Below are 22,493 nucleotides of genomic sequence, written 5' to 3' on the forward strand. Positions count from 1 at the left end.
ACAGGAGAAGCGCCCATCTGCTTCTCCACCTCCCTCCCCCACCCTCTACCTCCTTCAAACAGCCATGGCTCAATTGGTTCAAGCACAACAGCCTGGGCACTGAGGATGGCTCTGTGGAGCCTTGGCCTCAGGTGCTAAAAATATCTCGGTTGCAAACATGGCCCCAGATGGGGTTTGCCTGGTGGATCCCAGTTGGGGCGCATGCGGGAATGTGTCTATTTCCCCTCCTCTCACTTGGAATAACAAACAAAAAACAAAAAAAAACCCCAAAATTCTCCTTTTCTAATTATAAAAGTTTATATGCTCATCATAAAATTTTAGGAAATAACAGAAAAGCTCATACAAATATATGCCTGTATTACCACCAAATAGAGATAACATCTCCTGTTATTTTGGTGTATTTGCTTTTAGCCTTTTCTTTAGTATTGTACACATATATTTATATATACATAGACAAAACTAGGGTTATAATGAAATGCCACTTGTTTCTCCAAATCATTATCAAATTTTAATTATAAGCCACACGCACACACACCAGACAGAAAAACTCAGAGGGCGGTTCAATCAGTGGATACTTTGGTTCAGAGTGAGCAGCCAGCACAGAGGAGCTGGGCTGAGACTAGGGTGGGAGGTACTGAGTCAGGGGTTCACCCAGCAGCTTCACGCTTCATAATAAAGTGAATATTCAGAAGACCAGACCTCCTTATAATCAACAAAAGCAGAAAGACGCCAGTGCCACATTGTGGGTTTCACAGCATCTGGTACTTTAGAAATGCTGTTTCCATTTTGTCAGCAGGAAAACTGAGAAAAGCAAAATAGCTTTGTTTTTCCAAAATATACTAATAAATAGACAAAAAGTAGGTTTATTGCCTAGGACACAGGTAACTTTTCCTTGTGCCTGATCCAATTTTCCCTCTGATTTTCTCCCACATACTGACATTACTATTGTGGTTTATTTTCAAATTCTGCTTTTAAATCAGATTAAACAACTCCCTATGTTTTCTCAAAGAGATTAAAGAATTTCCTCCTTTTATCTCCAAAGAGCTCAAAGCTAAGATAACGCCACAATAACCTGAAAATACCGAATTGTTTAAAAAAAATTGATTTGAGAGAGAGACAGAAGTATTCATTTGTTGTTCCACTTAGCTGTATGTTCATTGGTTGCTTCCCATGTATGCCCTGACTGGGGATCAAACCTGCAACCTTGGGGTTTTGGGATGATGCTCTAACCAACTAAATTAACTGCCCAGGGTCTCAATAAATTGCTTTTTTACATTCTTCTTTTAGGCTAGAAGCAGTTATTTTGAGATAATACTGAGAACCCAGATGTTCTCCAGGTAAGAACTAGAATGGAAGCCTGATTCATTTCTCACCAAGAGAGGTAAGGAGAGAAGACGGAACCAGAAATCTAGTATCTTTTTTGAAAATAACAAGAGCTCAGCCAAAATATTAAGCAGCATAAGCAGTAACTAGGATGAGGAATGGCAAAGGAATTGGGAAGAGCAAAACCCATCTGCTGATGAATATGGAAAGGAGGGCTGATTTTTTAACAGAAAACAGATCAGGAACAAAGTGTAATATGTGTGTGGCATACTTTCCGCTTTGTCATAAATAGAAAAACTTTTTGCCTAAAGTAATGATGACTTATGTTTGGAAAGCATGGCAATGAGAAACAGAAGAGAAGAAACACTGCTATCATGCTTGATTCTCCCAGATTTGAATAAGCTGTCTTAAAAAAAAAAAAATTTTATATGTTGAGTTTAGAGGTGGGGGTGGGGGAAAAAAAGGAATGGGGGGGGACAACAAGCATCAACTCATAGTAGTTGCTTCTTGTATGTGCCCTGACCAGGCAAAGCCGGGGTTTCAACCAGCGACTGAAGCATTCCAGGTCAATGCTTTATCCACTGCACCACTGGTCAGGCTAAATAAGTTGTCTTAAGGAACTGTTGTGGCAAGGAGCAAGGACTAAATTCACTGTAAGCACTGTAAATCAAGTCATTAATTGTCAAAGCATAGAAACTACCTTTCCTGCATGTACAGAGCAAGAGCAGAGCAGAATTTCTGGACACCTTTGACAATTCAATATGGAGCTGCTATCAGCCATGACAGTTATGTCAAGCATTATGTCAAGACTGAGGTAATGGAGTGTAAGAGGAACGCCCTTAAGGGGGTCTAGGATACCCAAAACCGCAAGTCTAGACATGGGTGAGAACTCCATCTAGACACTGATATGACTGGGACTGCCACCCCTGGTGGGCCATAAGAACTCAGAGCTCTGACTACCCAGTGCTCAAGTTTGGCTATGCCAGCGGTAATCCTCAGAGCCCTGCCCGACTTACACTCTACCAGACATGTGCAACCACTGCATTGCTTGGCTCAAGACCAATGCCTGTTTCTCTACCTGTAAGTGTCCACCAACAATAGCCAGTACTTCACACTAGATGCTCTCTCTGCTCACAGCTATCACGTAAGCTCTCCTTCTCTGTGTTTACCTGCTTGTGACTCTTGGCATATTGCAGCGATCTCTCAATATACCCAGCATTGTAGAAGGACACAACATGTGTGAGTGAGTCATTTTGGGAATGCTCTTCGCTCACACTATACCAATTAACGTTCCTCAAATAAAGGCTTCAGAATGCCTGCAACAAAATTTTTTAAAAATATTTTTTTTCTTTCTTTTCCTTTTTTTAGAGAGAGAAAGAGAAACATCGACTTGCTATTCTGCTTATTAATGCATTCACTGGTTGATTTTTGTATATGCCCAGACCAAGGATGGATTCTACAACCTCGGCATATTGGGATGATGTTGTAACCAACTGAGGTACCTAGCCATGGCTTCCTAAAAGAAATTAAAAATAAAGATCTGGGTAATTTCCTCAAGATTCAGGTTAGTAACTGTTGAAGTCCCTTTGATAAGCCAGGTCCCACCAGGGAGATGGGCAGAGATGGCAGAAGAGAGAAGATAAGGGTTTAAGTGCTAAAAGGTCCCTGTGGGGTGAGCCTAGACTCAAAGCTGCCGCCGCCACTAGGCTTCTTCCTCAGTCAGCAAACCATACATAGTCCATTATAATACATCAGCAAGTCAGACACATTCATCTGAGTGGGAAGCAACATAAGTTTTAAGAGGCAAAAAAAAATCTTGGTTTTTAGAAAGCCAATTTATGTAATTTAAAAATTAAAGGTACAGCTATGAAAAGAGACAAACAGACCTGTTTTGTAACAAAAGAAAAATTAAGTTTCCTTCCATTGACCACAGCACAAAAGAACTGAAAGAACTTTAGAATACTAGTGTAACTTTCTCTTTTTAGAATAGAAAAACTGAGTATCACAGAAGTTAAATGACAGTCAAAACTTAGCCTCAACTTTGATATTTAATAGGTTTGAATTCTAAATACAATTAGTATTTTTATTTTATTTTATTTTATTTTTTTACAGAGACAGAGAGATAGTCAGAGTGGGGAATAGACAGGGACAGACAGACAGGAATGGAGAGATGAGAAGCATCAATTATTAGTTTTTCGTTGCGCATTACGACACCTTAGTTGTTCATTGATTGCTTTCTCATATGTGCCTTGACCGTGGGCCTTCAGCAGACCGAATAACCCCTTACTCGAGCCAGCGACCTTGGGTCCAAGCTGGCGAGCTTTTTGCTCAAGCCAGATGAGCCCGCACTCAAACTGGCAACCTCGGGGTCTCGAACCTGGGTCCTCCGCATCCCAGTCTGACGTTCTATCCACTGCGCCACCACCTGGTCAGGCTACAATTAGTATTTTTTAAGCTTTTAAAATTAAATTTAAGGAACAGGAAAAGTTAAACTATTAACACTAGACTAAGCACATCAACAGAGGCAAATGTTAAAAAGAAATCTTGAAAATCTGCTAACAATGCTTTCCAAATACAGTACTTAAAAACCATTCACAACTCTTGTCTAAACAACTACCTTGACAATACTACATGTGAATAAAACAAAAATTTTAAAGTTCTGAGAGAAATGAATCTATACTGCCATTTAAATAAAGAACTTGGCCCTGGCTGGTGGTTAAGTGGATAGAGCACTGGCCTGGAGTATGGATGTCACAGATTAAATTCTGGGTCAGGGCACACAAGAGAAGGAACCATGTGCTTCTTTCCCCTTCCCTCTTCTCCTCCCACAGCCACTAGCTCGACTGGTTTGAGAGTCAGCCTGGGGTGCTGAGGATAGCTTGGTTGGTCCAAGCATGTCAGCCTCAGGTGCTAAAAAACAGCTCAGTTGCTGGGTGGATCCTAGTTGGGGCACATGCGGGGGTCTATCTCCCCTCCACTCACTTAAAAAAAAGAAAAAGGACATAACTATGGGAGTACAGAGTCCATTTCAAAATAATAAAGTACCTGCTCATTCATTTTCTTGAAATCAGGTGGGCAAATCATGGCCTGTAGGCCAACGCCAGCCTACCACCTGTTTTGGTAAAGAAAGTTTTATGGGACATAATTATGTGACTGCATCATTTACATACTGTCTATGCTACAACTTCAGAGTTAAATTGTTGCCAGAGACTGTATGGCCTACAAAACCTAAAATGCTTACTATGTGGCACTTGACAGAAAGTCTGCAGATTTCTAGTCTAAAAATAGCACAACATAATGATTGAAAATTTGAGTTTCAAAGTCAGAGGACCTGGGCCTGAATCAATGGCAGGTCTGCTACTTGCCAGGCATCAAATTTTAGACAAATTATTTAATCTGCCTGTGCCTCAGTTTCCTTATTTTTAGCAAATGGCATAACACTCCTTAACTCACAAGGAAGATTTATATTAATGTAGGTAAAGCATTTATGTCAATGTCTGGCAGGTAATGATCAATCCATAAATGGCAATTAATATTAATAAAGACAGGAAAGTTAAGTCACTTTTACATTTAAAACTTATTAAAGTGTGTGTCTCTTTATTAATTTTAAAGGGGGGAAGGGAAGAGAAAGAGAAAAACAAATTGCCCTGGCCGGTTGGCTCAGTGGTAGAGCGTCGGCCTGGAGTACAGAAGTCCCGGGTTCGATTTCCGGCCAGGGCACCCAGGAGGAGCGCTCATCTGCTTCTCTACCCCTCCCCCTCTCCTTCCTCTCTGTCTCTTTCTTCCCCTCCCGCAGCGAGGCTCCATTGGAGCAAAGATGGCCCGGACGCTGGGGATGGCTCCTTGGCCTCTGCCCCAGGCGCTAGAGTGGCTCTGGTCGCAACAGAGCGATGCCCCGGAGGGGCAGAGTGTCGCCCCCTGGTGGGCGTGCTGGGTGGATCCAGGTCGGGTGCATGCGGGAGTCTGTCTGACTGTCTCTCCCCGTTTCCAGCTTCAGAAAAATACAAAAAAAAAAAAGAGAAAAACAAATCGATTTGTTGTTCCACATATTTATGCATTTGTTGGTTGGTTTTTGTATGTGCCCTGACTGGGGATCAAATCTGCATCCTTGATGTATCTGAAAGATACTTGAACCAATGGAGCTACCCGGCCAGGGCAAAATGAGTGTCTTTTTAAAGAGCAGGGTACCGACAAAGCAAGGAGGTTAAATCCTTATTTAACAGAGTAAGTTCTGTTTGGTTTTTGCTTATGTAAGATAAAGCTATTAATGAATTTTGAGACTGTGATACTCTCCTTGCTAAAAACCAGTAAATGGTTTTAACTAGTACAATCATGAATATTATGAAGGCTCTAGTTTTTTAAGGCTCAACTGTCAAAAACTAAGGTTATAAGTGAGACTACAACTGTAATTATTCAATACAAAAGCAGAGACGGAACGCAGGCTGTCTACAGCACAGCACCGCAGGCACGAAGGGCATAAATACATTTCTGTTGAACTAAATGGCCAGCCCTGCTCCATTCAGTGGGCCCTAGAATCATTTATATGGGCAAACACTTTATCAAATTAATAAACTAAAGGTACATTAATTCATACCTGTCTAAATTTAGCTCTTGCTTCTTTTTCCTTCATTCTTCCATGTGCAACCAAATAGTCAAACACTTCACCTATAATTGAGAAAAATAAAAGTAAACAGAAGTCCTACTTCTGAGAGTTAATTTTCCATAAATGATGTTTCATTTTTAGCAATGCCTTAATTTTTATTTTTAAATATAGGTATGAAGATAAACAGAAACATGTGGAATTTAAACTAAGCCTTAAGTTTAACTACAGGCAAAATTTCATCGACAAAATCTTAAAGCTAGAGAAAAGCCTTGAAATTAAATTCTCATGTTTAAATTACATAACTTTTATTTTAAAGGTATTTTTAATGTGCTTTAATAAAAACTTAGCCATAAAAATAGAAAATTAAAATGAGTAAGTTATTTGTGTTAAAAGAACAAACAGCATTTCCAGAATATATTCATTCAACAAATATTTATTGAATGCCTACTAACTTCCAGGCACTGTTCCAGGCTCTGGGGAAAGAGAGCAGTGAACCAAGTCCCTTTCCTCATGGAGTTTACCGTATCTTGGGAGACAGGTAATAAACAGACAAATGAATTATACGGTACGTCAGATGGGAAGAAGTATGGTGGAGAAAAAAACGGGGAAAGGAAGAGGTAATGTGCTCGTGTGTGCAAGCACTTTGAGGAATACTATGAGTACAGATCAAGGACACAGGGAAGGGTAGGAAGGTGAGGTCCTGAAGAGTCCAGTGGGCTTTGGGAAGGACTCAGGCACAGCTCCAAGTGAAAGCAGAGGAGAATATGACATGACTAACCTCTTACAAGAATCACTGGCTGCTGGAGGGAGGAGGGAGTTAGGGACAGGGAAGGCCCAGGATAGAGCGGATGAGATTGCTAGGCCCAGAATGGGATGTGGCAGCAGTGGTGAGAGGGGGAGGAATAATAGAACAGTGTGTAGGCAAAGCCAAGAGAACGTGCTGGCGGACATCAAGATGGTAGTTCCCAGGACCTGTTTCTTGGGGAGAAGAGGTGATGTTCAGGGAATGTATCAATATTGCAATTGCTTATCAATTTGGAATAAAGAAATAAGGGCTCTGAAATTCACAGAAAAAAATTACTAATTTTAGCAAATGAGGTACAGAATGTGTTTGGGAAAGAATCCCATCTACTTTGTATCATCAGTTTAGTGATAAAAATTAAAATATTCTGATACTTAAAAACAGTGGGTTCAGAACATAAATATTTTTGAGGAAAATGTCATTCTGCGTTTTAATTAATATCTCTATCTGCCTGACCAGGTGGTGGCACAATGAATACAGTGTCAACCTGGGATGCTGAGGTCTCAGGTTCAAAACCCCAAGGTCTTTGAGGGTGGGATCATCTATAAGACCCCATGGTCACTGGCTTGAGCCCAAAGGTTGCTGGCTCAGCTGGAGCCCCCCACCCCATCAAGGCACATATGAGAAACAATCAATGAATAAGTAAAGTGATGCAACCATAATTTGATGCCTCTCACCTCTCTTCCTCTCTTACAAATAAAACAAAAATAAAAAACAAAAAACACGTGACTTTTAAATGTTTGGCCCTAACTCTGAATACATTTTTAAATAACGGAGAACAATTTTCAAATTATCACTTGATTGCATAATGATCTTTTAAAAGGCATTCTGTTGTTAATTTACACCAAATGATTGCTATAACTATTTTGACTTACAAAGTTAAATGTCAGCATTTTCTAAGTGGATGACCTTTTTTATTGTACTTGAAGAACAATATACAATGTCAAAACAAGTAAAAAGATGAAAACAACTAAAGCATATCATATAAAAAACAGATCTGAGTTAAAAAATTTTAATAGATTAAACCTGCTGTTTGTGGCAGTGGGTCTGTGCCTTCTCCGTCCCTAACCCTCTTCTCCCTCTAGCAGCCACAGTGATCCTTGTAAGAGGTCAGTCACTTCACAGTCTCCTCTGCTCTCACAGAGAAGTCTAAGTCTTTCATCATAATTTTAAAACATTTTTATAAATTAAAATACAACATAAACCTCTTAACAGATTTAGGAACCATGAAGCCATACGTACAATTACTGATATAAATAGGAATTCAAGCCAGCTCTTTTTTCCCTTATTAAAAATGTATTAGCATTCAGATTAAGCAGCTAACCTAAAAACCTTTAAAGGCTATCTATTAGAAAACAAAGAGCAAACAGTGGCTTTCTCCACCCAGCTCAGGGACCTCGTGGTCGACGGAAGGACACTGGACAGGACAGTGCAGAAAGTCCCAGGGTGTAAGTTCAGGTCCTACTACTGCGATGGAACTGTTGGCAAAGAATACCTTTCAAAGCTTTAGTTTCACCTGTAAAAATTAGGTAGGTGTCCTGGATGATTTCTAAGATTCCTTCCAATTCTATAACTCTATGATTCTACCAAAATGAAAAATACCAGGCAGGGGAAGGAGTGGGTAGTATATTTAATGAAACTTTTGTTGTTCGAAATGGCAAACATAAACAATCAAATAGATGCCCTGGAGACTGACAGTACTTTGTTGAGCTGATTAAAACTAACAGCCAAAGCTAATCCGCCACTATTGATTAATGCTTTTATAGTGCTCCTCAAAGGAGGGCTGTGTTAGCAAGTCACTGAGAAACTCTAAGACATGTAATTTCTCATGTCACACTGCCAGTGAAGGGCACTGACTGGATGACCCCACCTCTTCTTCCCAAAGCCCATCCTCTTTCTACTAAAACTGGATGCTTCTCAGATGTTTCTGTTTGCCTCTCTATAAGAGCAATCTCTACAACCTTGGTACTTAAAATAAGTGGGAACAGAAAGTCATGACCAACTAACAAAATCAGGAGAGATTATGTGTATCAGAAGACTAGAACTCTAGGCCTGGTAAAGTGACTACAGAGAGACTTCCCAGCCTCCATTCCTCAAGGGTAAAAGCCTATCACTCACTGCCTGGCTACATTACAGTCTTTGTGAAGGTCAAGGAGAGATCAGGTAAGAGAAAGCACTGACTGTAGAAGCTACACACAAATGGAAAGGTTATTAACATTACTCTACAAGACGATAGAATGTATTAGAACTCCACATAGATTTCCGGTTCTGCAGTTAACCTTCAGCACTTCCCACTACTGCTCAATTGTGAAAATCCCAACTAAATTCTCTAACCATACACTTAAAATAGAAATCACACAACTGGCCATGGGCAAACAGTTAGTTCAGTTGGTTAAGAACATTGTCCTGAAATAACAAGGTTGCAGGGTTGATCCCTGGTCAGGGCATACACGGGAAGCAGCCAGAAAATCCATGACTGAGTAAAATAAAAAATGCTTCCCTTCCCCCTCCCCTCCCTCTCCCTTCGTCTGTCTCTCCAAATATCAATGAAAGTTAAGCCCTGGCTGGATAGCTTTGGAGTGTTGTCGTGGAGTGTGGTGGTTGCCAGTTCAATTCCCTGGTCAGGGCACATACAGTAACAGCTCAATGTTTCTGTCTCTCTCCAAAAGAGAACGAGAGGGGGGGGGGGAGGAAGGGAGGTCGGTCGGAAGAAAAATAGATAAGATAGATCACACAACTAATAACGAATCAGGAGTATACCTACTGGAACTTATTAGTGCTAACAGGCTTATAATCTTTTATTTAATAGCTCACTAAAATAAGGGTGTCATGCAACTTTCTGTATTCAGGTTTTATAACCTGGATCAAATACTAATGATAAAATAAAACTCTTAACCCAAACAATTTAGGCTGTACTGTAGAATCAAACAGAGAATGTCCCCAGTAGTTTTTTCTTGTTTTTTTTAAATTCAGTGAGAGGAGGGGAGGCAGAGACAGACTCCATGTGCCCTGATTGGGATACACCTGAGAAGCCCACTAGGGGGCATTGCTCCATTGTTCAGCAACCGAGCTCTTCTCAGAGCCTGAGGGGGAGCCCATGGAGCCATCCTCAGCGTCCCAGGCTAACTCGCTCCAGTCGAGCCATGGCTGCAGCAGGAGAAGAGAGAAAAAGAGAGAGAAGCAAGAGGGGGAGCGGTGAAGAAGCAGATTGGCGCTTCTCCTGTGTGCCCTGACTGGGAATCAAACCTGGGACATCCATATGCTGGGCCAACTTGCCAAGACCTTTCTTTTTCCCTAGTAGTTTTTAATTTCATAAATTCAGCTCAATTCTTATTTGCCAAGAATCTGCTAAGTGCCAGACACTGTGCCAGAGGTTGGAAAAACACAGAGATAAGCAGAAATGCTTCTGACTTCCATAGACAAACTCACACATGGTCCAAAAACTATATGCCTACCCTAACCTCAACCCTAAAATTAGAATCTTTGTAAAAGACAAGAGCTATATATGCTGATCACATAATTCAGGGGATATTTCAAAACAAACATGAAGCAATAAAATATTCCCTAATTTTTGTGAGCAGGTATATTCATTTCAGAAAAATGTTCACATTTATATAACCTTGCAAGCAAATAATTACTAGTCCTTAATCTTTAGGGAAAATCTAACCATATGCACTATAACCACCACTTCTGGCCGTGGGAAAGATGAACACCAATGACATTAAAATCTGATGAGGAAAAACAATCCCAACATGCAGTACATGTTTATTTCAAACAGGCTAATACAGTGCTTTACTTAAAAATCCAAGTACTTGGAATAAACAAAATGTGGCACGTGTGTGCGCACGCGTGTGCACGCACATGTGCTCACACGCGCACACACACACACAATGGAATGTAATTCAGTCTTAAAAAGGAAGGAAATCCTGTCACATGCTACAACATAGATGAACCTTCAGGACATTATGTTCAGTGACACAGGCGGTCAAAAGCAAAAATACTGTAGGATTCCACTCATATAAGGTCCCTAGAGCAGTCAAATTCTTAAGAGACAGAAAGCAGAATGGTGGTTGCCAGGAGGATGGGGAGGAGTGAATAAGGAGTCAGTGTTTAATGGGAACAGAGCTATAGTTTTGCAAGATAAAAAAGACTTCTGTGGATAAATGGTTGTGGTAGTTACACAACAAAGTGTATTACTTAAAGCCCTTGAACTGTAGTATACTTTGAAATAGTTAAAATGGTAATTTTTATGTTTTGGATATTTAACCACAATAAAAAAAATCCAAGTATTTGTACATTGTCAATGAAAAATGCTAAGACTGAAACGACAGCAACCCAAAGAGCTGCTGACAGATTTTCTGATTTTCATCCTAGTGTATTATGACTGTGGATGTTAAAGAAACTCTTAACAGTTACCTATATAGATACTGTGGTCATGTACTCTTCTAAAAGGGAAGAAAAAAAATTAACAAATGTCTTACCTCCACTTGCATACTCCATGATTAGGTAGAGTGTTTTGTCGGTTTCGATGACTTCAAATAACTTCACTGGGAAAGGGGAGAGAGTACAGGAGAAGAAACAAATGTTTGTATGCATATACCACGCACATGTAAATTCTAACTACAAAAATTAACTTTTTTCTCTTTATGATTTTAATATCTAAACCTTTAAAGACTGCTTTTAGGAAATTTATCATATATTACACCAGAAAAGATTGTATAAAAGTATGAAATTCCATAAAAATAACAATTATTTCTGGGTACTGGCACACTGTCACTCAGCATGTGCTCAGCACCCTAGAGAAGCATGTCTGGTCCCCGCCCTCCATCACTGTCTGGCAGGACATCTATTGTATACTGGCCAGCTACCTTCCCAGCAGCTCTTCCCTTGCACCTCAAGAAAAGCATTCTTACTTAGCATTTAAGCTGTAGGGACTGCTCAGATCTACTCTACTCCTCCAAGTGCAAGGCCATTCACTTGCCATTCTAGCTATAAGGGGATATATATCAGGGGTCGGGAACCTTTTTGGCTGAGAGAGCCATGAACGCCACATATTTTAAAATGTAATTCTGTGAGAGCCATACAACAACCCGTGCACCTTACGCATTATCCAATAAAAATTTTGTGTTGTCCCGGAGGACAGCTGTGATTGGCTCCAGCACCCCCCTCCCCCGCATCCATGAACATGAGCGTTAGAAAATGAATGGATAGTAATACATGAGCAGGTGTCCCCAAACTGCGCCCCCCTGAGGCCATTTATTCCACCCCCACCACACTTCCAGAAGGGGCGCCTCTTTCACTGGTGGTCAGTGAGAGGAGCACTGTATGTGGCGGCCCTCCAATGGTCTGAAGGACAGTGAACTAGCCCCCTGTGTAAAAAGTTTGGGGACCCCTGTACATGAGAATGTTTTGTACTTTTTTTTTTTTTTTTGTAATTTTCTGAAGCTGGAAACGGGGAGAGACAGTCAGACAAACTCCCGCATGCGCCCGACCGGGATCCACCCGGCACGCCCACCAGGAGCGATGCTCTGCCCACCAGGGGGCGATGCTCTGCCTCTCCGGGGTGTCGCTCTGCCGCTACCAGAGCCACTCTAGCGCCTGGGGCAGAGGCCAAGGAGCCATCCCCAGCGCCCGGGCCATCTTTGCTCCAATGGAGCCTTGGCTGCGGGAGGGGAAGAAAGAGACAGAGAGGAAGGATGGGGAAGGGGGTGGAGAAGCAAATGGGCGCTTCTCCTATGTGCCCTGGCTGAGAATCGAACCCGGGTCCCCCGCACGCCAGGCCGACACTCTACCGCTGAGCCAACCGGCCAGGGCATGTTTTGTACTTTTAACCTTTTTTTTTTTTTTAATTAAAGATTTGTCTGCAAGCCAGATGCAGCCATCAAAAGAGCCACATCTAGCTCACATGCCATAGGTTCCCGACCCCTGATATATATAATTCCACTTGAGACTTTCGTTGCTTGGGAAACACTACAATTTTCCAAAAACAGGGTTCCTTTGTTACTATTCTAAAGCCAGAAGTAGAAAGAAGTAGAAGGGATTACAGTATAATTAATTATAAAGAACTTTTAAAAGAATTATTTCCAATAGGCCAGTGTTATGTTGCTCTCTACCAGATTGTGTTATAGATAGAAATGATATTCCTATTACTGCTAATTCATAAAACAATAGAAATAAAAAAATATATACTTTAAATAAAACAAGTAAATTTCTAAAGCTACCAAATTGATTTGCATACCTACATTTTAATTATTATTTATTCATTTTTAGAGAGGGGGAGAGGGGGAGAGAGTTGGGGAGGAGCAGGAAGCATCAACTCCCATATCTGCCTTGACCAAGAAAGCCCAGGGTTTTGAACCGGCGACCTCAGCATTCCAGGCCGACACTTTATCCACTGCATCACCACAGCTCAGGCTGCATATCTACTTTAGTTTGGTACTTACATACTTTAAAATTAAATTTACCAAGGGGGGAGAGAAGATGCTAGTCTTTTATATTTTGGGCTATTTTCTGATGCTTTAACACTGAGTATTAGATCAAATCAAGTAACTAACATAGTGTTTAATATATATTTATTAAATAAAAGTATCATTTTCTAAAATGGTGTATTTGTGTTATAAATAAAAATCTTTGAAAGAAATTTAAGATATATATGCTGGTAAATCAACATATAAATAAAACCTTTCTAAAATTGCAATGCAAATATTAGCTCTCCTGGGAAAATTATTTTAATCCAATAGAAATTTAAATTTTTAGACATTAAAATATATTATCAAAGATACATCATTTAGTAATTAATTTAGTGGAAAGAACTTCAATCAGGGTATACAACTTAACTAAAAGATAAAATAAATATGTTCAAGTTAGCTAGTTCTAGGCAATAGTGATAAAGTGTTTTCGGGTAAAAAGTTAGAATTTGAAATCTAGAGTTGGCTAGCTAAGCCCAAAGGGTTGAAATAAAAAGTGAATGAAAAAGGTTTTCTTTCCACTATTATATTCCTTGTTATTTTTATTTTTTCCAAACATGTATTTTATTGATTTTAAGATGTATAATTTTTCACATTTTAATTAGTATCACTGATAATGGGATGATGACTTAGTAGCATTGTTTTTCTCTTAGTAGTTCATAAAACAATGCCTTTGCAATAATGGTGGTTTAGACCAGATGAAACAGGGTATAACTTTTTCTCTCTTATGGTTCCATTTTACTCTTTTCTTCTTGTGCTACAACAATTCTCAATAGGGCCCTGGCCAGTGGCTCAGTGGATAAAGTGTCGATCCAGTGTACCAGAGGTTACAGTTTTGACACCCGGTCAGGGCACATATGAGAAGTGGTCAATGAGTATACAACTAAATGGAACTAAGTGAAAAAACAAATTGATGCTTCGCTCTCTCTCCCTCCACCACTTCACTCTCAAATCAATTGAAAATTAAAGAAAAACAAAACTTAATAGGGTATCCTTAACTTCAAATGTCACTCCTGACACTTCCTAGAAGTGATTTTGATAGTAAACTGATACAACAGCCTGTCTTAAGTGCTATTTCACTTTTGAAGTAATATTTTTAGATTGTAGGAGCTATCACTGTATAAAGAAGCAGTTAAATGTTTGTTAAAAGCTCTATAATGATATGTGGGATCAAAAGTTTTCACTAAGATAACTATACAACAGGGTGAGGTTTAGGTAATTTTGCGTACTTTCATCTTGATTCTGCAATTATGAGGGCAGGACCATGACCCTTCCTCATCTTTAAACCCAGCTTATCACATCCAGCTATGCAGAGAGGATATATAAAACAAACATGTGCCATAAAACATTTCATATCAAAATCCCAGTAGGTAACACGCATCCAATGTCTTTTAAAATAATTCAATGTAGGCCCTGGCCAGTTGGCTCAGCGGTGGAGCGTCGGCCTGGCGTGCGGGGGACCCGGGTTCGGTTCCCGGCCAGGGCACATAGGAGAAGCGCCCATTTGCTTCTCCACCCCTCCCGCTCTCCTTCCTCTCTGTCTCTCTCTTCCCCTCCCGCAGCCAGGGCTCCACTGGAGCGAAGATGGCCCGGGCGCTAGGGATGGCTTTTTGGCCTCTGCCCCGGGCGCTGGAGTGGCTCTGGTCGCTACGGAGCAGCGCCCCGGATGGGCAGAGCGTCGCCCCTGGTGGGTGTGCCGGGTGGATCCCGGTCGGGCGCATGCGGGAGTCTGTCTGACTGTTTCTCTCCCCGTTTCCAGCTTCAGAAAAATACAAAAAAAAAAAAATAAATAAATAATTCAATGTACAAGTATTTTCTTAGAAACATAGCTATAGCAAAAGGTGTTATAGCTTTGAAAACCTTAACTCTAACTTAATTCCCTTCTTTCTATGAATTAAATATAATATTTTCCAATGTTAAAAAAATCGGATTACAATCTAATTATAGGTGTTTCTACTTCATTAAATCTTTAAATTCAAATGTTTAAAACCTAAGCTTTTAACCTATCTCTAGTAATTTAAAAAAGATAATGCAAATACTGAACAATGAGAATATGTATTTTTTGTTCAAAGAGCACCTGGACTGGGAGGAAGGAAGAACTCTTCTCTCTCTCCTAGAATACATGTTTAGCTTTATGACATACTTCAAAGAATCCAATCAAACCCAAGAGTATTTAAGAAAGCAGAAAGTACCTATGTTTGGATGATTTAAAATCTTCATTATTCTTACTTCTCTGAAGAGCTAAAAAAAAAAAAGCAAAAAACACGCACACACAATCCCACACACAGGTTATTCATATAATATTTCACTGTTCCAATATAAATTTAAATTTTTACCTAGAGAACCAATTCATTGATAATGTTCAGTAGCCCACATCTAACATGAAAGACCAGCATAACTATGAAGTAGCTTATAACCCAATACCAAATGCTTTGATTTTTTTTTAAGTGACAGGAGGGGAGACAGTGAGAGAGACTCCCGCATGCACCCCTACTGGGCTCCACCTGGCAACCTCCATCTTGGGCTGATGCTTGGATTAGCCGAGCTATTTTTAGCACTTGAGGTGGATGCCCACAAACCAACTGAACCACTGGCTGAGGGAGAGGAGAGACAGGGGTGGGGAGAGAAGCAGATGGTTGTTTCTCCTCTGTGCCCTGACCAGGAATCAAACCTGGGACATCTATATGCCAGGCCGACCAGTCTATCCAATGAGCCAACTGGCCAGGGCCTTTTATTTTATTTTTTAAGTGAGAGGAGGGGAGATAGTAAAACAGATTTCTACATGTTCCCCACCCCCCCAGGATCTACCCAGCAACTCCCATCTGGGGCTGATGCTCGAATCAACTGAGCCAATGTCTGTGAGAGAGAGGAAGAGAGAGAAAGCAGAGGAGGGGAGAAGGCAGAGAAGTAGGTGGTTGCTTCTCATGTGTGCCCTGACTGGAGATTGAATGTGGGATGTCAGCACACGAGGCCAATGCTCTATCCACTGAGCAAACTGGCCAGGGCCAAGTGCTTCAACTTTATCTTGTGAAAAAGCAGAGGTCCCAGGAGAACGCTATCACAACTGGAAATCTATTTTGCCATCTTGAATACATAAGGTTGGATTCAGGTTAAGAATAGTTTGTGACTTAACTTAGTTTGACTCAATATCTACCCAGGGTAAAAGTTCTAATTCTATAAATAAAAACTTGTACAGTCTCAATAAACTACATTCTGCATGTATTAATTTATAATTTCAAGTAAATCCATGAAAAGATTTTGAACAAAACCACTATAGGAAATCCTCATTGGTGGAAAAGTAATTTAGCTCGGAAGCTGTGAGAGACTTACATTAATGGCCCTAATCAGTACTGCCTCATATGGTCTCACTTTTGTACTCGCTGTGTGACTTGCTCTGGCTAGTGGGACATTATCAAATTTGAAGCAAGCCGAGGCTGGATAAAATGCTTGTACAGTGGAGCCAGCTTTCTTTAAATGATGTCGCCATAATACAAAGATAGTCTAGCTTTTTTGAAAGACTGTACATAGAGAGATGCACTGTTCCAACTGAGTGCAGCCCCTATCAACTTGCTACCTCAATGCTGCTACTACACAAGTGAACCCAGGGAAGACCACGAGAAAAACTGCCTAGTCAGGACTAGCAGAGCTGCACAGCCATCACACAGAATAAGGAGAAATATTAAATTGCCGTTATATATAACCAGGTGGAGGCGCAGTGAGTAGAGCGTTGGTCTGGGACGCTGAGAAACCAGGTTCAAAACCCCAAGGTTGCCAGCTTGAGCACGGGCGGCCAGCTTCAGTGCAGGGTTGCCAGCCTGAGTGCGGGATCATAGACATGACCCCATGGTTGCTGGCTTGAGCAAGGGGTCACTGGCTTAGCTGGAGCACCCCAGTTAAGGCACATATGAGAAAGCAATCAACGAACAAATAAGGTGCCGCAAACTATGGGTTGATGCTTCTCTTATCTCCCTTTCTGTCTGCCCCCACCCCAAATAAATAAAAACAAACAAATGAATGGCTGTTATATATACACGTTATGAATTCAGAGGAGGGTCACGGTCATAGCATTATGGCTGGGGCTAATAGGAGATATTTCAGAAAATAACAAATTTAGAGTTCATGTTATCCAACCATTCTGCAAACAAGTGGAAAGAGAGGAAAAGGTCTTCTAAAGGCCTGCTAGCTTTCTGTGAGGAGTAGAGCCAGAATTAGGTCTGGAAAAGCTCTGGAAGGTGAGAAGCAGCTGGTTTGTGGAAAGAACGCTGGTGAGAAATCACAAGGCTCTCACTGTACTTGTCCTTGCCCACCATATCTAATCTAGAAGTGAACTAGCAGCAAACAATTGAGAGCATGGGAAAAAAGACATGGATGTATCTGACCTACAAACTGAGCTAGCAGCTTAAAAACATGGATTCGGATGAACAGACCTCCATCTGGAACACTGAATCCTCTCTGAGGGCAGAGCGCTTTTATTACCAACATACACACCTCCATTGTTACTGTGTCATTCCCGTACTTGATGCCCTAAGAGAGGACAGCCACCCTGACAACCATTCAGGCTTGAGTTCTTTCTTAGTTTCCCTCTGCCAACCTAACACAGAAATACTGTTTTCCAACCTGTTAGAATTTAAATCCCCCAGTTATTTCCACAAATGCTACATTAGAAGAGTCCACGTTGAATGCCATACCAACAGCTTAGGACACTGCACTTGGCATAAAGCCAGGATGGCAGCCTCAGGTCACTGACAACCTCAGTTTAGCATTCTAATCCAGCAACCTCGACTCCTCTCAGGTATCAGACCACACCAAACTCTCCCTGCCTCAGTCTTTGCTCCTTTACATCCTTCCAGCCTCCGGCAGATTCTCTGAAAACTTTATCCAAATCGGTCTCCTCCGTTTTACAGCATTCTCCCCTGGAATGTTTTTCAGGTTGAGATAGTATACATTTTTGTGTAGCTGTTTACTGTCACTTCGCCTTCCACAGGGAACACATGCATCTCCTTTCAGTACCCTGTGGCTGAAACAGAGCCTAGCGCACAGCAGGAACTCAAATGCCTGCATGAAAGTACTAACTAGTGAGAAGTGTAGTGTGAGCCAGCCTCTTTGGCAGTCTAATGACCATGCTGCTTGTTACAGAGCTGTTACAGTTCTGCTGGCAGGAATGCACAAATATGTGCAACAACAAATCAATGTTTTCTTTTCTTCTTTGTCTCTCCTCCCGCCCCCCTGCCTTAAAATCAAAGAACAAAAATGTTGGGTTTTTTTTTTTTAATTCTAGGTTAGAATTCTTTTCTCCCAGAAACCGCCACTCCCACTTTAATGAGATATAACTGACACATAATATTATGTGTCAGGTTTACAACGTGAAAATTGGATTACACATATATATTGAAAATCTTTACCACAATAATGTTAGTTAATGCATCCTTCGCCTTACACATTACCATTCTGTTACTGTTATGGTGAAAACATTTAAGATCTATTCTCACAGCAACCTTCAAGCATACAACACAGTATTGTTAATTTTCATCAACATACTGCACATAACATACCTCTCCAGACTTATATACCTTGTAACTGTTTGCACCCTTACAACTATTATACCCATCTGCACTTTCCCACCCCTCTGTTTCTGAGCTCTGTCTTTATGAGTCTACATAGAAGTGATATATAGTATTTGTCTTTCTATGTCCTCAAGTCCATCAAACTAGAAGTGATAGCTAATACAAAGACTCATTATTCAAAAATACGCCAAAAGACAGGAATTATGGCAGAAAACCAACAGATCTTTACCAGGAATCAATCAAATTCAGGTAAGAAAAAAATCAACAATAAATGAGGCCTATGTTGAGGGCAATTCCTGTGGATAGCTCAGGAGACTGAGTATTTACTTGGGAGATGGGACCAAGAAGATCCAAAATAAACTGGCTATGTTTGAAGCAGTAGATATAACCTCTATAGCTCCATATGGCAGAACAGAGAAATAGATAACAGTATTGTAGAAGTTTCTAGAAGACAAATGCTATGGCAAATGAAAAGAAAAACCTCATAACTTGAGCATCTGACATTGGAACAAGATAGCACAGGAAGGAGCGGCCTTCCTTCCTACGTGTTTAAAGCTGCCTAACTAACCAGCTACCATAAGCACACGTTTTTAAAAATCAATTATTTCATTTAGTTACAATTTCTTGTTTTTAATGAAGTGATTCCAGTTTAAGAAAGACATTATGATTTAAACCAATTGTGTCACAGTATGGTGACAGTTAAGTGTCTGCCACCAAGACTGAACAACAAAATCTCAGTCATAAGAATCGAGGAGAAAGTTAGGGAATCTCTGAAAAGTTTATTACAGACAATCTTCAAGGCTCCTGGCCTGCCCACGTAACCTCCAGCTCATATTCCTTCGGCTCAGGACCCCGCGCTGCCTTGCACAGCTACAGGCTTCTACAGTCATAGCCTCTGCTGAGGCTTCTCAGGCTACCTGTGTACCAACTCTGAGAACCCTCACATCAATGCTGCAGTGAAAGCTGTAAAAGTCTTTCCATTCTTTGTTACTAAGTGAAAAATATCTAGATCCTTCAAGGTGGAGGTAAAATTTACTGCAAACCACATGGGCTCATGAGAGTCTGCCACCTTATGTATCTTTCATCTGGCTGTTGTTTCTTATCCTTTACTATCCTTTGCAATAAATCAGTAACCAAGTGAGTAGACAGGTTTTCTTGAGCTCTGAGAGCTGAGAAGGCAGTCACTGGAACCCACAATTCAGCTGGTCGGTCAGACGCACAGATATCTGGAGTGGAGGGGCAGAGTTGTGGTGTCAAACCCTTTGCCTGTGAACTCTGATTTCATCTCTCAAGAGATCATGTCAGAATTGAACTGCATTCTCAGACACCCTGTTGGCATCAGAAAAATCCTTGTTGGTATTAGGAAGCCTCCATACATACACATTGGCACTGGGTCAGGGAATCCTTTCCAGACATCAATTTCATGGAAGCAAGAACTTCATTTACCTCAATGTTATATACACAGTGCTTAAAACAGTGCCTGACATACAGCAATATTTAATAAGTATCTGTTAAATAAATGAGTGTATAAGTAAACAAACCTGAATAAAAAACACGGCTTATGAATTTTTGGAAGGAGAGGTGGGGTACAAGGCCTGCTACTTTAAGTATTTGAAATATTCCTCCAAACTTGAAACTATTAATCACCTTCTTTATAGCTCCTACGAAGGAAAATCTCAGATTAGTTCCCATATGAGTTTTTATAAATCCTGAATGAGGGAAATTTAACTAATTACAGTAAGGTGGCATAATGGGTTAAAGGGAACCCGTATTTCAGTCAGACCAAGATTTTTGTCTTCGTTCCCTCCATCACTTACTGGCTGAAGAGCTGGACTAATAAACTTCTCAGTCTGTCTCCTAACTGAAAAATCAATATGGTAAGAATACTCAGGTAACAGTGTATGAAAAAGAAAAGATGCCTTTCAGACCAGCTATGATGAAAAAAATTAACACCTAGGCCCTGGCCGGTTGGCTCAGTGGTAGAGCGTCGGCCTGGCGTGCAGGAGTCCTGGGTTCGATTCCCGGCCAGGGTACACGGGAGAAGCGCCCACCTGCTTCTCCACCCTTCCCCCTCTCCTTCCTCTCTGTCTCTCTTCCCCTCCCGCAGCCAAGGCTCCATTGGAGCAAAGTTGGCCCGGGCGCTGAGGATTGCACTGTGGCCTCTGCCTCAGGTGCTAGAATGGCTCTGGTCGCAACAGAGCAATGCCCCAGATGGGCAGAGCATCACCCCCTGGTGGGCATGCCGGGTGGATCCCAGTCAGGCGCATGCGGGGTCTGACTGCCTCCCCGTTTCCAACTACAGAAAAAAAAAATTTAACACCTATATGTGTAAGAGCATGGGAGGCACAGGTTCTAGTATTTTTTTTTTACTTAGAAAATTAAATTTAATGGTGTGACATTGATCAATAAGAGTACATAGGTTTCAGGTAAACATTTCTATAGCATTTGATCTGTTGATTATGTTGTAAAGCCATCAGCCAAAGTCAAATCATTTTCCATCACCTTATATTTGTCCCTCTTTACACCCTTCCCCCATCCCTTTCTAATATTAATAATAATGAATTACTATGTACAATATAGTGATCCCAGGACACTGTTTAGCACAAATGCTCTACCACCTGAAAACTGGCAAACATGTTTCATTTAGAATTCACCAATGCTTGACTCAATGCTAATTAATTAGACCTATCAAAGAACGACTGCCTGAATATCCATCACTGAACAGTTACAGGATGTGGGCCATTTAGTTCACCTCCCTGGCAGCTATTTTCTAAACACTAGAACTTTACAACTTTATGAAATTGGAAAGGTTGAATGAATTTTGCTCGTCATTTGGGAATTGAGTAGGTTTAAATCAGGTCACGTGGGCAGGTCTTCACGATGGGCTTAGTGCTCTTGTAAGTAGAGACAGCAGAGTGCACTCAGGTGCACCTGTGCTGTACACCTCGGCCCAGACACAATGAGAGGGCGGCAACAGAGAGCGAGCTCTCAACAGAACCTGACCACACTGGTGCCCTGATCTGGGACTTCTCGGCCTCTACAACTTGGGGAAATAAATGTGTTTTTTAAGCCAACCAGTCTATGGTATTTTGTTATAGCAGCTTGAACAAACTAATGAAATGATAATGCTCAGCATATAATAAATGCTTAAATACGGTATTAGCTGTTATCTGAAGTAGTCTGTAGCAATTAAGTCCCACAAAAAGACCTAGCCAGAACCTGCCATTCAATTCTTAAGTTTTACTTATTTTCTGTGAAAGGAAACTGTAAACAAAAACATCTCCCACACCCCAAAACCAAGCAAACAGAAGTCTCCTTTCCAGCAGGGCGCACAACAATGGCAAACACTCAATCCTTACCCCGTGCCACATATCCTTCTCGGCTCTTCTAAGGAGTTCTGAATTTTTGGTTTTTTGTTTGTTTTTTTAGAGAGAGAAAGACAGGAAGGGAGAGAGATGAGAATCATCAACTCGTAGTTTTGTGCCTTTAGTTGTCCACTGATTGCTTCTCATTTGTCCCTTGATGGGTGGGCTTAACCCGAGCCAGTGACCCCTTGCTCTAGCCAGTGGCCATGGGCTTCTATCAGTGATCTCAAACTCAAGCTGGTGACCCTGTGCTCAAGCTGGAGAGTCTGACTGAGCTCAAGCCAGATGAAACTGCACTCAAGTTGGAGATTTCAGGGTTTTAAAACCTAGAACCTTAGTGTCCAAGGTCAATGCACTATCCACTGTGCC

The 22,493-nt window shown here is 41.0% G+C and overlaps 1 protein-coding gene across 6 annotated transcripts in view; it reads right to left on the minus strand.

Moving 5' to 3' along the window:
• MARK3 (microtubule affinity regulating kinase 3) overlaps window positions 1-22,493 on the minus strand; it is a 108,349-nt gene that overhangs the window by 37,186 nt on the left and 48,670 nt on the right. For 5 of the 6 annotated variants that reach the window (XM_066273264.1, XM_066273265.1, XM_066273260.1 and 2 more), the window contains 3 exons: window positions 15,388-15,436; window positions 11,210-11,275; window positions 5,918-5,988 (listed from right to left, as the gene is read on the minus strand). In XM_066273264.1, the coding sequence (XP_066129361.1) occupies window positions 5,918-5,988; window positions 11,210-11,275; window positions 15,388-15,436 (186 nt within the window). The remainder of the gene's footprint in view (window positions 1-5,917; window positions 5,989-11,209; window positions 11,276-15,387; window positions 15,437-22,493) is intronic. The other variant, XM_066273266.1, reaches the window with a different exon arrangement.

Source organism: Saccopteryx bilineata, chromosome 4 (genome assembly GCF_036850765.1).
Source record: "Saccopteryx bilineata isolate mSacBil1 chromosome 4, mSacBil1_pri_phased_curated, whole genome shotgun sequence".
NCBI lineage: Eukaryota > Metazoa > Chordata > Mammalia > Chiroptera > Emballonuridae > Saccopteryx > Saccopteryx bilineata.